The sequence below is a fragment of the Mustelus asterias genome, chromosome 13, assembly GCF_964213995.1.
Source record: "Mustelus asterias chromosome 13, sMusAst1.hap1.1, whole genome shotgun sequence".
Classification (NCBI taxonomy): domain Eukaryota; kingdom Metazoa; phylum Chordata; class Chondrichthyes; order Carcharhiniformes; family Triakidae; genus Mustelus; species Mustelus asterias.
This window is the reverse complement of record NC_135813.1, coordinates 11,768,741-11,787,664: the sequence shown is the minus strand read 5'-3', so window position 1 is coordinate 11,787,664 and position 18,924 is coordinate 11,768,741. Positions and strand designations below refer to the sequence as shown.

At 40.2% G+C, this 18,924-nt stretch overlaps 1 protein-coding gene across 14 annotated transcripts in view; it reads right to left on the bottom strand.

Moving 5' to 3' along the window:
- fnbp1b (formin binding protein 1b) overlaps nucleotides 1-18,924 on the bottom strand; it is a 253,838-nt gene that overhangs the window by 117,952 nt on the left and 116,962 nt on the right. For all 14 annotated transcript variants that reach the window (XM_078226346.1, XM_078226353.1, XM_078226350.1 and 11 more), the window contains 2 exons: nucleotides 3,851-3,913; nucleotides 2,035-2,139 (listed from right to left, as the gene is read on the bottom strand). In XM_078226346.1, coding sequence (XP_078082472.1) covers nucleotides 2,035-2,139; nucleotides 3,851-3,913 — 168 coding nt within the window. The remainder of the gene's footprint in view (nucleotides 1-2,034; nucleotides 2,140-3,850; nucleotides 3,914-18,924) is intronic.

The following is an 18,924-nucleotide window of genomic DNA, read 5'->3' as shown; positions in this document are numbered from 1 at the left end:
CAGTACCAGAAACACATCTGTCTGACATAAACATATTTACCATAAAGACACTGGTTCAAGTTTTGAGATATTTGATGCATTAGTATGAGTCAGAGTTCGACAATGCTTCTTCTACATCACCTGTAATCTATCAACTTCTGGTGGTCAAAGAGCTTTCTTGATTCATCAACCTAAACATCCTTTGATGTCTTTCTAGACACCTCTCGCCAACTTCAACATGAAGGAGAAAGACTTAAAGCACTTTTCATGATCACTCAATGTCTCAAATCAGTTTAAAGTCAATTAAGTACTTTTGAAGTATAGTCACTTTTGCACACAGCAACTCCCACAAACAGTAAAGTGATAATCACTAGATAATCTATTTTTGTGATGTTGAATGAGGGATGAATATTGGCCATGACACCAGGGATAAATCACTTGCTCTTCTTCGAAATAGAGCCAAGGAACGTTGTGACATCTGGATTTGTGTCAAAGTAATAAATGGGACAAAAGGAGAAGTAATGTGGAGTGAATGCTTTTTGAGTTCTCTGTATTTAGTCTACTTGCTCACTGTTATTTGTTTCTACTCTTGGGCTATAACAACAATTTTAAGATAGCTTTGATTCTGGATTTTGTTTCCAAATTATTGCTTATGTTGTGCATAAATGATCCAAGTGTCGACTCCCATTCATATTTTTGCTAATCACCATTTTCACTCAGATGTAGTCCCATACATAACTACTATTCCTTCCTCGAAGTGAGCCAAGTTTGATTCACACCAGTAGCTCTCCGAGGTGCAAATGGGAAAGCTGAGTAACAAAAGATAAAAGGAAAGTAGATAGACAGGCAAGCAAGTCCAAAGATGTGAGGTTAGGTGAATTAGCCACAGTAAATTGCCCTTTACTGTCCCAAGATGTGCAGGTTAGATAGATTAGCCATTGGTAAATGTGTGGGGCTTCAGGGCTAGGACAGGGGAGAGGGCCTGGTTCAGATACTCTCTCAAAGAGGCGGTGCAGACCTAATGCGTGAAATGGCCTCTTCTGCACTGTAGGGATTCTATGAAAACAAAAACTGTTCAGGAAACAACACAGTTGTTGAGGAACATAAAATTATTTTAGTGAAACACGACTCATCAACTTTAACCTTATAACTAATCAAACTTAATCTTTCTTGAAATAATATGAGAATGGGGATCAAATTTCCCCCAGAAATTTGTCCTGGGCAATATAGAAGCATATATGATTGACTTTGCAGGTGTAATCCGTCTAGACTGGGTCAGACTGTTTCTTCTCCAGAAACAAAGAATTGCCCCAAATTTTATAAGGTGAAAAGCAGACGTGTACAATCTATAAAAACACCACTTTGGCCAACTGCACAGACTATTTATTCTGGATAATTTGCAATCTTCAGGCTAAGGCTCACACATTGCCTGCCAGTCAAAAAAAAACAAGCGTATGCAGTCTGAACATTTATTCGAGATAAATTGCTTCTTTTGTACTGTGGCACATGCTGCATTCATTCTTGTAATGCTGGACTGTTGCCACATCTGCCTCTTACCAATTCCTCCATTCTTAATTCTTATGTTACCTTCACTTTGAATTTTATTTCAGTAAATTCCAGAAACTAGTCAAAGCACAAACTACCCATTACACATTTTTTATGAAAATATGTTCTATAAAAAATAATGATTAGGTTCTTTGATCTTTGAAGTTCAAATATTCTGGCCCCACTGAAGACAACCCCCCCCCCCCCCCCCACCCACCCACCCACCACCACTAGCCAATGTAGGGCTGCCTTGAAAAAAATGAGCAGTAAGTAACGTTGACAAAGTACATCTTATCTGCCACTTGTCACAAATAATGAGGGCATTTTCGCTATTTGACAAAGTACATCTTATCTGCCACTTGTCACAAATAATGAGGGCATTTTCGCCAAAATTACTTTTGCTTTTAAAAAAGTAAAATTTGTCATGTTGAAACAATACCTCAAACACAGGGCAGGTGACTGGACATGTGACAGAAACTTTGAACTGTTCATTAGCTACTTTCAACATACCTTCTCCACATCAGCCTTTGTTACGTTGAAGTCATTATCCATTTTCTCAAAATGGAATTGAGCTCGTTCTGCTTCTTTACAATCTCTCTCAAACCTCCTTTTGCTCTATCAGAGAACAGAATTTAGAATGAAGAGAATTAAAAGGGGCAATCCAAGTTTAGTACAGCTCTGCCAGCTTTTAATAAATGTATATCTTTTACTGCTAACAATTTAAATTGGAAACATTTTCCGCTATGCATACCACAGAGTACTTTTACCAGTCTTACAGGATAACAGTTAATTTGGGGTAGAGAACAGAAAAGTCTTTAATCTGCATTGAGAGTCTAGATTTCTTGATTTTTATTTATTTCTTATTGAGTTCACTGCCCAAGGTAGGTTCAACCAACAATGCCACAATTTGCAATATAACGTGGATAAATGCGAGGATATCCACTTTGGTAGCAATAATAGGAAGACAGATTATTACTTCAATACGTGTAAATTGAGAGAGGTGGATACTCAACGAGATCTTGGTGTCCTCATACATCAAACGCGTAAAGTAAGTTCATAAATAGAGCAGGCAGTAAAGAAGGCAAAAGGTATGTTGGCCTTCATAGCAAGAGGATTTGAGTATAGGAATAGGTATGTTTTACTGCAATTGTAAACACCTGCACCTCAAGCATGATGTGCAGTTTGGTGTCCTTATCTGAGGAAGGGAGTACAGTGAAAATTTACCAGACTGATTCTTGGGATGGCAGGTCTGTCATATGAGGCAAGACTAAGTCGATTAGGATAATATTCACTGGAGTTTAGAAGAGTGAGAGGGGGGTCTCATCGAAACTTACAAAATTCTAACAGGATTAGACCGAGTAGATTCAGATAGAATGTTCCCAATGGTGGGGGAGTCCAGAACCAGGGGTTGTGGTTTGAGGATATGGGGTAAAGCTTTTGGAACTGAGGGGAGGGGAAATTTCTTCATCCAGAGGGTGATGAATGTGCAGAATTCATTACCACAGAAAGTAGTTGAGGCCAAAACGTTGTGTGATTTTGGAAGAAATTAAGATATAGCACTTGGGGCTAAAGGGATCAAGGGATATGGGGGGGAAGTGGGATCAGGATATTGAATTCAACGATCAGCCATGGTCAAAATGAATGGCGGAGCAGACTCAAAGGGCCGAATGGCCTACTCCTACTTGTAGTTTCTACGTTTCTGTCTACCACAGGTAGGGCAACTCCTGAATTCACCCCAGCCGGAACATGGATTGAACCATGTTGTTGACACCAATCTGATCCACACCAGGCACCCAGCCAACTGAGTCAAGGAGTCCGAGTTGCTGGGGCAACATAAACTTTTACATTCACTTTACTTCATGTTACTTTAGTTGTCGTGACACATTCTTTCACCCACCCTGTCCCCTCTTCAATATCTCACCACCACTAAAACATTACAGACAAAATTAGGCAATAAAGGATTCTAGGTTTCTGGGTAAAATCAATTATATTAGACATCAATTCCATTACAAAAATGAGGTTGCTATATGGAAACCGATTTCCATACAAGAACTGAAAGTCTGCACCAAAATGATTTGCCCATAATCTTTAACAGGAATAAAAAGATGTTATGGCAATCTAGGCAGCTCAAGTTTGTGAACATAGAATGCTCTGACCAGAATGATGAAAACCATCGTATATAATTAAGTTAATTTTAAATCTAACTCTGAAGACAGTGGCATAAAACAAGTTAATTCTTGGTAACAATCAGGAGTGATAGAACGCTTAGTAACCAAGACAGCAAATGTCTTGGTATGCACTAAATGTGAAATGTGATCAGACTTACTGCCTCAAGTTGTTTCCAACAGCTTTCTATATGCTGCTGTGCCCTTCTCCCTTCTTGGAAATGCTGAAAGAGAACCAACACACATTAATCTTTCTGTAAAAAATCATTCTGGTTCCAAGTGAGCAGTGACACGTAACCAATGGATAACTTAAAACTCCCTCTGTGATTCAAAGCTGCACTCTCTTTTCAGGAGAATATCAGATGGAAAAATTCATTTTTAAAAATCTATTTTTAAATAATCTCGTCAAATCTACAGCACAAACGCTTGCAATTTTTTTTGCAGCTTTTTGTAACTAATTGCATTTTCTGATATTCTAAAAGTACAAAGAAATTAAAGCCATTTTTCACTATTAAATCTTTAATTTATTAGTTTTCACGTAAGTTTATCTGTAAATCTCCAATGATTGTAGATTGCAAATCTGAAATATATTCTATTTTTTAAATGTTGGTGAGTTCCTAACCTCAATTAGCTTTTCAGCAAAATCCAACAAGTGGAGGAATAGCCTAGGACATTAGTTTTATAGTTGAAAGAAAAACATCCAAATATTTGCTAATAAGTGACAAATCTACACATTTCCATATTGTACATTTCTCGATTCATGACTTTTTTTGGGGAAATAGCTATCAAAACAAATCAGAAGGAATATTTATAGTACCAACAAGCTGAAGGCTGGGAATTATATTTAAGTGTGATGCATCTCCATGGAGGAAGTGTTCATATGTTTTGCAAAGACTCGGGGCATCCTGAGAAAACTCTTAAGCAATGCCTAGTTGAAGTTTCTACATGCAAAATCAAACATAACTGGGTTTCATAGAACAGGGCAGCGACAAGCCACCATGGCACCTATCTTTTAGACTGATATCGAACACAAAGATTATGCAGTTGATTCACCACTAACAAACAATAAGGTGAAAACTTCACTGAATGTAGACTTGATTTTGGCTTTACCCTCTTGCAGTAAGTTGTTCATTTCTGGAGACAAGCTGCTTTTAGAAACATAGAAAGATTTGCGGTACTGAATAAGACCAGTCAGCCCATCATGTCATGCCAGCTGAAAGAGAGCTATCCACCCTGATCCCACCTTTCAACCTTTGATCCATAGCCCTGTAGGTTACGGCACCTTAATCATATATCCAAGTGTTTTTATTAAAATATGACAAGGGCTTCTGTCTCGACCACTACTCTAGAATTCTACATGCCAGCACCCTCAAGGTGAAATAAATTACTCAACCCCTTCTAATCCTTTCACCCATTATTTTAAATCTATGCCCCCTCACTATTGGAATCTCTGCAATGAAAATAAGTCCCTCATAGTTTTCTACACATCACTTAAATCTGTCCTCAGCCTTTCCTGTTCCAAAGCAAACAACCCCAAACTATCCAATCTTGTTTGCAGTATTCCAGCTGTGGCCTGACTCGTATTTTATACAGTTCTCTCATAGCCTCCTTACCCTTATATTCTATGCCTCAACCAATAACGGTAAGTATCCTGTATGACCTGCCTTATCTACTTGTCCTGTTTCCTTCAGGGATTTGTGGACATTCACACTATGGTCCCACTGTTCTTCTAAACTTCTCAGAATCCTGCTATTAATTTGTGCATTCCCTTGCCTTGTTTGTCCTCCCCAAATGCATTTCTGCACACTTGGCTGGATTGAATTTCACTTCCAACATTTTTTGGCCACCTAAGCAGTCCATCAATACCTTTGTGCAGTCAACAACTTTCTCCTTCCACCATACAGCAATTCCATATCACTTGAAAACTTTATCACCATGCCCTCTACATTTAAATACAAATTACTGATATGTGTAAATATATATTTCAAAAGCCTATGAGAAAAGATAATTTACCTTCTCAGCCTGATTCATAATTATTTACAAGTGTGTCCTTTGAATATTGACAGCCTTTAGGGCACCAATAGAACTGGTAACTATCTAGTTCTAATGCACAAGAGAAGATGTTACTTCCTTGTCTATTTGTTTTAAGCATTTCTTTTGTGGTTATGTTTCAATGATGAAAATTTAGTTTTCATATTGCTGTTTCTTTTGCCCAGGCTATACCATTTATGATTGTATTTTGAAATAGCAGAATTCACATCACTTTCATTATAACCTGCATTACAACAATGACTACACTTCAAAAAGTACGTGATTAGCTGCAACACATTTGGGAATCATGATGTGGAGATGCCGGCGTTGGACTGGGGTAAACACAGTAAGAAGTCTCACAACACCAGGTTAAAGTCCAATAGGTTTATTTGGTAGCAAATACCATAAGCTTTCGGAGCACTGCACAGAGGTCATGAAAAAGGCAACATACAATTTGTACTTAGTGAATTAATATTGTCCGTTGTCTTAAAAATTTGCAAATGAAAATGTAAAAAGAAATCTTCCTGAACTGATGTTGGATGTATAATAATAGGGAAAGGGTGGTAAAGTCAGCTTTTCCTTTGATGTTTCAATCTTAAAAGTATGATAGTAGGACTCCTACTGTTATGGCAAGTGGCCATAGCCCTAACAACTGAACAATGACAAACATTCACAAAAAATGTGATTCGTAGTCAAGCCTTTAAGTGTGGTCCATCATTATAATAAGGCTCACTGATAGAGGGATATTTTGTGGTAAAGCTACTCGACCTTGTCTCCTGACTGTGATGCAAGGCTTGGAACAACACTCCAGTGTGAACTTCATTATAACTTGATTCACGAAACTCCATTGTTGTTTTGTACTTTTTTGATCCTTGTTTTAATTTTTTTCTTTCCCAGTTCTCCCTCTGGCAAATGGTTGCTGGCACATAGTACCTCTGGTGCCAGAGGACAGCTTTCTCAAATGATTATTCAGTTATTGGAGTTGGTCATTCCAGTTGTAAACACCTAACTGGTTCACTAATATCCTTCAGGGAAGAGAACCTGACCCATACAAGACACTAGCCTCTATGGGGAGAGAGAGATAGAAAGAGAGAAGCACGGAGAGGTTGTGTATATCATTACAACTTGACCAGAATTTTAACAGAATTTCCCAAACTCACAATCCACCACTGAGAAGGACCAGTGTAGCAGGTGTACATGAACACCATCACAAGTTCCCTTCCAAGTCACACATAGCCCTGCCTTGTCTGACATCTAGTATTGGATGAACAGAAGTTACCTCCATTTAAACATTGGGAAGACTGAAGCCATCATCTTTAGTCCCCACGACAAACTCCATCTCTCTCCTTGACCACTGTCTGCCGAACCAGATCATTTACAACCGTGGTGAAATATTTAAACTCAAGAGGATCTTCCAACCATATGTCCACACCATGACCAAGATTGCCCATTTCCACCAGAGTAACATCGCCCCACTCCACCCCAGCCTCAGCTCATCAGCTGCTGAAATTCTCATCCATCCCTTTGCAACCTCTAGACTTAACATAAGAACATAAGAAATAGGAGCAGGAGTAGGCCATCTAGCCTAACACACTATCTATCCTAACACACTCCCAGCAGGCCTACCACATTCAAACTCCGTCATCCTGAGGTCATCTAAAACTCTGCTGCCTGTGTGTTTTTACTTGCACCAAGTCTTGTTCACCTATCACCCCTACATTCATTGACCTACAAAGGCTCCAGGTTAAGAAGCATACAATATAGGAGCTGGGAGATTATAATGGAACTGTATAAAGCGTACATTAAGCAACAGCTGGAGTAGTGTGTGTAGTTCTGTTCACTACACTATAGGAAGGATGTGTTTGCAGCAAAAAGGGTGCAGAACAGATTCACCAGATGCTGTTTGGGCTGGAGCATTTCAGCTATGAAGAGAAGCTGGTATGGCTGGTGCTGTACTCCTTCAAGCAGAGAAGGGTGAGAGGGGACCTCATGAATGTGGACAAAACTATGTGGGACATGTATAGGGTTCATAGGGAGAAGCTTTCCCCTTAATAGACAGGTCAATAAGGAGGGGGCATAGATTTAAGGGAAGGGGCATGAGATTCAGAGGGGTTTGGTGGAAAACCCTTTTCATCCAGAGGGTGGTGAGAATCTGCAACTCACTGCCTGAAAGGATGGTAGAGGCATAACAAGCTTTTAGGTGAGCACTTGAAATGTCATAGCATACAAGGCTACTGCCCAAGTGCTGGAAAATGGGATTTGAATTGATAGGTGCTTGATGTCCAGTGCAGACATGATGGGCCGAAGGGCCTTTCTTAGTGCTATAAAACACTATGACGATGACTCTTTTTCTTCATCTGAGAGTTTAGACAGATTGCTACTGGAGAGTACTCCAGTGCAGCATAACCAAACCTAATGCCATCTCCAACTGCCATCCACAAGTGAAACGCTTCATAGCAAAGGTTGCTGGATAGCACTTAGGAATAGGAATGCACCTAATTTCTTCCCTAACAGCTTTCTTGGATAAGGCCAAGTAATTCGGCATTGATTGAGAAGTGAACTTCACCAGAACTGTGCTGGGACAAGTGTTCTGATGAATGTTAATAACTAGGGTGGATGATAGGGCTTTGAAATAAATAGTGGAGGTAAGGAATCAGATTCAGAATGAAGTGATAAATTAAATAGAGAAGGCAAGGCAAGAGAGCAAAGTTGAAATAAGGGAAATGATGATCTGAGCATGGCAGGAATGAACAGGGTGTACAAACCTAAGAATGCACCAGCAGACATGGCAAGAGATTACAAAAATAGTAAAAAGACAGAACAAAAGATTCGATTTGATTTGAATCGAGTTCTGAATCTGAATGAACGTACTATTCGATACAAAACTTTTCACTGACAGCACAAATAGTAATAAATAGTAATAAATATAGCCATCACAGAGAAATGGCTGCAGGATGCCAAAGACTAGAACCTGAATATTGAAAGGTACGTTACATTTTGAAAGGACAGGATTCTAGGAAAATGTGGAAGTGTAGCTCTGTTAGTTAAGGATGGTAATATTTCATTACAAATTATGCTATTAGAAATCAATTTTAAAATCTTGCAAGTTGCTGACAGTGAAAGAAATCTAGCTACTGAATTTTTAAACAAACTCCTTTGTTTAATTACTAAATCTTCCAGTTTTTATTCAGCGTTATCTGCCTCACAGTTGAAACAGTTACTGATTGCTGAGCTACTCTTTCACATGTATCTTTTAACAAGTGTCAGTTTTTTTTTCTGCTGCCGTCTCTCTTTGGCCTTTATTTGTGTGTGAACTTCAAAACTAGCTGTTGGCCAAGACTGATCCTGTGTTTAATTAGACATCCATGCACTTATTTCTAGCAGACGTTCACGGGCTGATATTTTTTCTTCTCTGATCCAGGCCAGTAAACTGATCCTGTTTCCATCCCAGCTGCACAGAACAGGGCGGAACGTTCAGTTACTCAATTAACCACCAAGTGCCCCTTTTTATAAAAGTGAAAATCAATGAAGACATCAGCTACAGAATGGCCAAAATATATAAAAACAAAAACTCAATTTGTTATCTATAAGAGCTTTAATGTACAAGGATTTGATATTAGTTTGGAGTTGAATTGTCTGAATGCATATTTTGTTTTTATTTGGTTTGTTTGGAATTTGAATGTTTGTTTTGAAGTGTTCACTTGGGCTAAAATTTGATCATATCGATTGTTGGCAAATTCTAAGACTTTTTGTGCCTTTAGACACATCTTTCACAACTATAAAGATATATAGTCTGCGAAAAAGAAAGAAATAAGGTTTTTGGTTTTGTATTTTAATTATAGCAAGAAATGGAAACAACTGTGTCCAACCAAACCACACAAAATACTGTTCAATAAAATACCTTATTTATGCGGCACAGTGACACAGTGGTTAGCACTGCTGCTTCACAGCATCAGGGTCCCGGATTCGAATCCTGGCATGGGTCACTGTCTGTGTGGCGTTTACATATTCTCCCCGTGTCTGCGTGGGTTTCCTCTGAGTGCTCCGGTTTCCTCCCACAGTCCAAAGATGTGCGGGTTAGGTGGATTGGCCATGCTAAATTGTCCCTTAGTGGCAGGGGGACTAGTTAGGGTAAATGCATGTGTTTATGGGGGTAGAGCCTGGGTGGGATTGTGTTCTGTGTAGACTTGATGGGCCGAATGGCCTCCTTCTGTGCTGGAGGATTCTATGATTCTATGCTCATTCACACCTAAGCCAAAATGAAGGGTTTGAGCATTCAGAGAAACCACTTCCTCCTGATAGAGCCATTTCATCATCATAGTCAGCCCCATACACAGAAAACAAATAGGTCTTCCCTCTTACTGGGTGAAAACACGAACTGCTAGAAATGTAATGTTTGAAAGAGAATGGCAGATAAACATTTCTTGCCGAAGTTTTGATGTCTTGCATTTTGGCATTTTGTGTTTCAGATCTCAAAATTTCAAGAGCTTTTAGTTTCTTAGACCTACCTTTCCTTCTGCCCATATTAAATCTGACATAGATATTTGAAGCTGCAGATGCATGTATACGCAAGTTCCTTTTTCTGTGCACACACAGTGTGTATTGGTGCAAGCATAGATACATTTTTACATAGTCGGGGAGAAGGGTTTTTTTAAGCTCTGAGGTTAGAAATAGATCAAATCACAAAGTGGGAAGGTGAATGGTTCTTCTTTGGTAGCTCTCTGTCAGCCTTGATTCTACATCTTGGGGAAGTATTCAACTGGGAGGAGTTGCACAAACCAAGCCCAAACTTCTCCTCATTCACTTCACGCAGGCACACATGCACAATCTTGCACAATGGTTGCTGGAAAGTGTTCAGAAGCAGGAAGTCTAGCTATTTTCTCCCCCTCACTAATTCAAATATATATAGAAGCAAATGATTTTACTGAACTGCTCATCAGTGACATTGAGTGAGGAACAAACCTCAAGGCTTGCCTATTTGTATGATTCTGCTAATCCAACAAAAAGATTCACAGGCCCGAGGGAAATCAATGGTGACTGTGACTCACTCCGAAAAGCTTAAATTTAAAACGAACATAGCTACAAACATTAAATTATCTCCAAGAAAACGTGCAATCAACCAAGGAATTTTGAAAATGGTTGATTGCAATTTAACTGACCATAGTTTAGAGGAAGAAAAGGCATAAATCAAAAATAATCAATGGCAATATAAATAAAGCAATCTGTTTAGAATTAGCAGCCACATATAGTTCCCATGGTATAATTATTTATCATGAGATGGAAAATTCTACATCAGTCTCCCCAATAACGAGTTAACAAGCAGCACAATGCACTTGCAACTCATACATGGTTGCTTTGCACTGACAAAATGAAAGACCAAGTTCAATGAACTATTAAAAGGAGCAGCTCCCCTGATAAGCCCCACAAAAGCCCTGCCCTCAAGTATTCATTTTAAAAATAACGTCAATGACTTTTCACTCCAGATAAGTCTTGACTTCAGTATGAACAATCTGTTCCGGGGGTTGACACACCCTCCAGCTGCTAAAACTGCTTTTAAAATCTGAAACAGTATTTATAGCAATAGATAAGTAAGTTAATTATCATGAGTTCAAGACCCAGAACGACAATCTGTGAAACTAAATTCAATAGATGTGTGAGTTAGCACCAGAAAATCATGAAACCTGCTGGATTGTTGTAAAAACTCATCTGGCCTACTGATAGCTTTCACAAAAAGAGCTTTTAGCTCATACCTGGTCTGGTCAATGTGATTCTCACCTCAACCAATTGGTTTGCTCAAATATGATTCACTCAATATGATGATACACAATGCAAAATTGCTGGCATGTTCCATGGCTAATAACTTGGGAGGCCTGATTAAGAAGTCTTTAGAGTACATTAAAAACAGAAAATTCTGCAAGTAATCAACAAGTCAAACAGTATCAGTGGTAACAGAAAACTTTGTTTCTTTCTCCACAGATTGCTATCCATTTTCTAGCTTAAATGTGCATTTAATGCATTGGTAATCTTTCTAAATTGCAGACAGATCACATGGCACAGAAGGGGGTTGACAAGAACATAGAACAGTACAGCATAGGAACATGCCCTTCGGTCCATGATGTTGTGCCGAACATGACACCAAATTAAACTAATCCCTTCTCCCTGCTCTTAGTACATATCCCTCTATTCCTTGCATATTCATCAGTCTGTTTTAAGTGGATATCTTTGGTTTGCAATTTATTATTCAACATGATTTGCTACTGATTCTTGTTAAAACTACATATCGTTTACATGTTTACTAAAACTAGAATCTACAATTAACCATGTTTGGCATACAATCGTAGGACCCAGTTAAAAAGCAAAGACTGATTACAGAAAAGCAAGAAGAAAAGTTTTTCTCTGTGCAAAGACACCACGTTGTCTGATGTTAGCCAGGAATTTAAAACCGACTTTGCAGACTGAGCTTTTGATCACCACACTTCATTTCTCCTTTGTTCAATTTTTGTTATGTTTCAATGAAATGAGTTGGGTTATTTTCTCCTTAGTTAAATTGAGCTGATATGAAGGCAAGTCATTGGTGTAAAAGCACTTACGATTGAGCATGAATTTATTTGAAGCTGGTATCTATTCATAAAGCTGGAATTATGCAAAGATAGTCGATATGTTTAAGCAAATCAACATAGTTAAAAAATGTTAATTGTAAGATTGATCATTTTTAGCATCTGTAATATCTATGAATTTATTCTGTAACCATAGTTTAAATTAAGTGATTCAGATTTGCCTTTTTTAGGACAATTAAGTCCAAGTAGTGGGAAACAGGAAAATAGTTGTTTGTGAAGAAACAAAAATGTTTTATTATTTTATGACAAAGCTTTTTGAGTCTTAAGCTGAAACTGTCTTAATGGTCACAATACAAGTAGTTGTTTGTTTTAAGTAATTTTGTAGGAATAGCTAAAGCAGCCTAAACTTAAGCTAACGCTATGTTTAAACAAACCATGCATTGCTTTAATTGATCTGTACCAGATGGGAAACCTTTATTCTCTGATATTATGAAAGGAAGTGGTCTTAACTATTGATTTTAATAGTTTTAGTGTGGAGCCTGGGTTAAGATCTGTTGACAAGATAATGTGACTTTATTTATGGCTTCTCTGTATCTGGAAGGAAATGTGTATTTGTTTGTGATGGAATGTAAACTTCTGGGATTTATGACCCACAGAGCAGGGGTTGTTGCAAAGGTGGGATGACAAAAATTGATTTTTGTCCTATGGTCAATGGGAGTGAATTTGGACCATAACCAAAACAGGAAAGAGAAATGGGAGACTGGGGGATAAAAGTTGAGAAATCACGATCCTTGTTGCCACAGTAATACATGGCTTCTTCTGGACACAGTTCAACACCACTTCAAAGACAAAGAAGCGAGACATCACCTATGCTGACAACACCAGGAATTCCTAGGATCTTTTGAAATGAAAAATTTCTATGTTGTCTTCGCTGCGTCCTAAGTATGCGTAACATCTTGTTTAATAAATTCTACTCGATTCATAAATACTAATTATTCACACCTTGTAGGTCAAGCATAGGCAAGGATCCTAGTGTTAGAAATTAAAAATTCAGACCTTGGCGTTTACTTTAATTAGAAGAGTTTTATACCTCAAAACCCTAAACCTTACCTTCATCAGCCAGGGTATTGGGTTTAAAAATTGGCAAGTCATGTTGCAGCTTTATAGAACCTTAGTTAGGCTGCACTTGGAATGTAATGTTCAATTCTGGTCGCCACACTACCAGAAGGATGTGGAGGCTTTGGAGAGGGTACAGAAAAGATTTACCAGGATGTTGCCTGGTATGGAGGACATAAGGTATGAGGAGAAGTTGGAGAAACTTGGTTTGTTCTCACTGAAACGACAGAGGTTGAGGGGAGACTTGATAGAAGTCTACAAGATTATGAGGGGCATGGACAGTGTGGATCGTCAGAAGCTTGTTCCCAGGGAGGAAGAGTCAATTACTAGGGGGCATAAGTTTAAGGTGTGAGGGGCACGGTTTAAAGGAGAGGTACGAAACAAGTTTTTTTACACAAAGGGTGCCTGGAACTTGCTGCCAGTGGAGGTAGTGGAAGCAGTGGAAGCAGATACAATAGTGACTTTTAAGAGGCGTCCTGACAAATACATGAATAGGATGGGAATAGGGGGATATGGTGCCCGGAAGAGTTGGGGATTTTAGTTCAGTCAGGCAGCATGGCTGGGACAGGCTTGGAGGGCCGAAGGGCCTATTCCTGTGCTGTAATTTTCTTTGTTCTTATATAATTATGGGAGGCGATGACCTAGCGGTATTGTCACTAGATTCAGAAATTCAGCTAATGTTCTGGGGACCCGGGTTCGAATCCGGCCACGGCAGATGGTGGAATTTGAATTCAATTATGAAAACATCTGGAATTATCGGACAGATGCACCTCTCCCTCCATCACACAGGCACTGTCTCCCCATGGCTGCATGCCCACGGATGCCACCCCCACACGCACGCACTGCCCCCCCCCCATCCCCACTCCCCCTCCCGCCACCCACACGCACATCGCCCCCCCACCCACGCCCCCACACCGTTTCGCACACACACACGCCCCCACACCGTTTCGCGCACACACACGCCCCCACACTCTTTCGCACACACACACGCCCCCACACCGTTTCACACACACACACGCCCCCACACCGTTTCGCACACACACACGCCCCCACACTCTTTCGCACACACACACACGCCCCCACACCGTTTCGCACACACACACACGCCCCCACACTCTTTCGCACACACACACACGCCCCCACACCGTTTCGCACACACACACACGCCCCCACACCGTTTCGCACACACACACACGCCCCCACACCGTTTCGCACACACACACACACGCCCCCACACTCTTTGGCACACACACACACACGCCCCCACACTGTTTCGCACACACACACACACACCCCCACACTCTTTCGCACACACACACGCCCCACACTGTTTCGCACACACACACGCCCCCACACCGTTTCGCACACACACACACGCCCCCACACCGTTTCGCACACACACACGCCCCCACACCGTTTCGCACACACACACACGCCCCCACACTCTTTCGCACACACACACACGCCCCCACACTGTTTCGCACACACACACACACACCCCCACACTCTTTCGCACACACACACGCCCCCACACTGTTTCGCACACACACACGCCCCCACACCGTTTTGCACACACACACACGCCCCCATACCGTTTTGCGCACACACACACACGCCCCCACACCGTTCTGCACACACACGCCCCCACACCGTTTCGCACACACACACGCCCCCACACCGTTTCGCACACACACACCCCCACACACACGCCCCCCACACCGTTTCACACACACACGCCCCCACACCGTTTCACACACACACGCCCCCCCACCGTTTCACACACACACGTCCCCCCACCGTTTCACACACACACACACCGCCCCCACACACACACCCACGCCCCCCCCCCCCCCCCCCCCACACACACACACTCATATACACACCTCCCCCCCCCTTTCTCACATTCACACACCTCCTCTTTCTCACATTCCATGGTCTGCTCTGCTGTTCAATGCGCTATCATTGCCCATAATTTTGCTAAAGTGGCTTATCTTTATATTTAACAGGCAATTTGACCATGAGGAACATCATACCTGATGACAGTGTTTTATATGAACTGGAGTTTATGTTACATTAGAATGGGAGGTCAGAAGGAGGGCATTAGTATAATTAAGTTTGAAGCAGATGAAGCAAAATGGAAGTGCACATTTCTCTAAAAATTTAACAATACATTCCGCCGATTCAGAAATCCATATTTTTAACATTTACAGCTTTTGTATGCAAATTTTATTTTCATTTACTTGCATCATCTACTTATTTCCATCTTCATGGCAGCAAAATTTCACAGTAGCATTCGACTTCAAATCCTCAAAAATACAACTGTAGCTGATGCTTAATGTTTAGCAGTGGTCCACATTGTTCTATTTATAGTGCACTGAACTGCAACTATCAAAACAGCCTTGTGCAAACATTAAGCACGTTTGAATGCGATACCATTTATGCCTATACTGCTCAAGAGTACTTAGCATAACAAAATGCCATACATGCAGTGCAAAAGATACTATCAACCCGGTGAGAAATGAAACTGTTGTGGATCTTAGCAGTATTTAAAACATTATTTTTTTCTTTCACGATTACAATTAATTTATTCAAAAAGTACTCAAGTAAAATTAAAATAAGAGATCCTTTGCACTTCTCAATCTACTTTATATTTAATTTTTAGTTATTTGCGAAAAATCAGTTGTAAGGTGGAAGGTTAAATAAAACATCTGATGGTTAGTAAATGTTTTCAACAGTTTGAATGGTTAATGCCCAATAAAGCTCTCAAGATCATCATTTAAAAAAGGATTGGAGTCACTCACATCACGTGGCAATCTGCAATGCAGTCCACTTACTGTAATGTGATTTTACTACACAATAATATCCTTGTCTCAAGGCCATCTGTACAGAATACTGTAACTGCTACGTGTCTTGATTTTTGAAGAGATGGAATTGGGGGTCTATGTCCTTTAACAGTGATGGAGAACTTACAATGGAGATGCTGACATTTCAATTTTAAACACATGTACAATCAGACATCCAGATATTTGGATGTTAACTAGTTAGCCGAACTCCTAATTCAACAACAATTTCTTGACAAGTTGTTGCATGGACCGACACTAAAAAATACCATGAGCAGCCGGGCTTATTATAAATATATGCCTTGAAACAGAAATAATTGTACGTGCTTCAATACAAATTAAGTCTGTACATGCCTATCATACTATGTGGTAACCAAAGAATAAGCGGTTCCTTCTGACGTATACAATAATTAAGCAGGCAGTCATGGTTTATCATAAAGGCATTATCAATATGACAGTATACTAAAGTAATTTTAAATAGTGGTTTCATGACTTCAGCATGTCCCTATTGCGTTATTACCAATTGCTTCTAAGTGTAGTCACTATTATAATGCAGGGAAACATTGCAGCTAATATTTGCACAACAACGTCCCACAAGTTAAATAATCAAAAAAAAAATCTCTTTTGGTATGCTGGTTGAATTACATTTTGGCTAGAGTGTAACTACTCAGTCACTGAATGGAATTCAATGCTAATTTAAGTACATATTTTAAAAATAATTTGAAATTAGTGTATGGCAGATAAAATTAATTTGAATCATGATTTATGGAAAATATATTACTATTTATGGACTGTATCAAAAATGTACCCAGTTAATTAATTCAAAGAAAAACGAATTTGCTAATGGATTTCTGAAATAATTAAGGCATTTGTTCAAAGGTGATATCATGAAATGTAAAAGAAACAAATGTGGCTCTCAAACCTATATGTTGTACATTACACAGGCCACAATTTGTCTATTACAGTGCCACCATTTTAAACAACACTGTAACCATGATTGGCACGAGGGTAAATTGTATTTTGCTTTGTCACAACTTGGACTGTGTAAATGGGGGAAGCAGTGGTATGGTGGTATTGTTGCTGAACTAGTAATCCAGAGTACCAGGCTAATGCTGTGGGGACCTGGGTACAAATCCCACCATGGCAGATGGTGAAATTTGAATTTAATAAAAATCTGGAATTGAAAGTCTAATGATGACTATGAAACCATTGTTGATTGTCGCAAAAAAAAACTATCTGGTTCACTGTGATAACCCCCACAATGTCCATGAGGAATCACTGATTGATGCCCCTGTGAGGCTCGTTGAATACAAGTTCCCCTGGTAACAGGGAGTGGCCTGACCAGCTGGAACTCACTCCCTCAGCCTTTTATAAGGACTGGGCCTGCTGAACTGCAGTGCCCAGACAAGGACTAGTGTGTGTACACCACACTCATGGTTTCATTTTGCATTCTGTAATAAACCATGTTCTTTCCCATTCGGGCTTCCTGAGTCATTGCATTTACTAATGTCCTTTAGGGAAGGTAATCTGTCATCCTTACAGCAATGTGTTTGATTCTTAAATGCCCTCAGGGATGGGCAATAAATGCTGGCCCAGCCAGTAACACTCACATCCCATGAATGAATTTTTTAAAACTATAACACAGACCCTATGTAAACCTTAAACAGCAAAACTCTCAACAGAGTGAAAGAATAAAGGTTAGAAACATACAAATTAAAGAACAGGAGGAGGCCACTCGGTGCCTTGAGCCTGCAGATCATGGCTGATCTGATTGTAACTTCAACCCCCACATGCCTGCTTACTCCAATAACCTTTCACCCCTTTGTAAATCAAGAATCTATTAAGCTCTGCCTTAAAAATATTCAAAGGCTCTGCTTCCACTGCCTTTTGGGGAAGCAAGAAATAGAATAGAAACCCTACAGTGCAGAAGGAGGCCATTCGGCCCATCGAGTCTGCACCGACCACAATCCCACCCAGGCCCTACCCCCACATATTTTACCCGCTAATCCCTCTAACCTACACATCCCAGGACTCTAAGGGGCAATTTTTTAACCTGGCCAATCAACCTAACCCGCACATCTTTGGACTGTGGGAGGAAACCGGAGCACCCGGAGGAAACCCACGCAGACACGAGGAGAATGTGCAAACTCCACACAGACAGTGACCCGAGCCGGGAATCGAACCCGGGACCCTGGAGCTGTGAAGCAGCAGTGCTAACCACTGTGCTACCGTGCCGCAAGTTCGAGATACTAACAAACCCCAAAGAAACAATTTGTCTTATGTGAGCAACCTCGTATTTTTAAACAGTGACTCAGAGTTCTAGATTCTTCAAAGAGAGGATACATCTTCTCCACATCCACTCTGACAATACCCCTGAGGATCCTTAAAGGTTTTGATCAAGTCGCCTCTTACTCTTCTGAACTCTCGTGGATACAAACCTAACCTCTCCAACCTTTCCTTGCAAGACTACCTGCCCATTCCTAGTATTAGAAGGGAGAGGAGAAGCCATAACAAGCGCAATGGAATTCAAGGTTTTATGTACAGGAATACAAAATACAACAGGAAGGAAATTATGAAAATTTTATACATTGATTAAAGCATTGTATAGAACATGCAGTTTGGGGCACCCACTATATAAAGTATACGTATGTTTTGGGGTTTTCACTCTTGGTAGTTTTCAACATTTTTGAG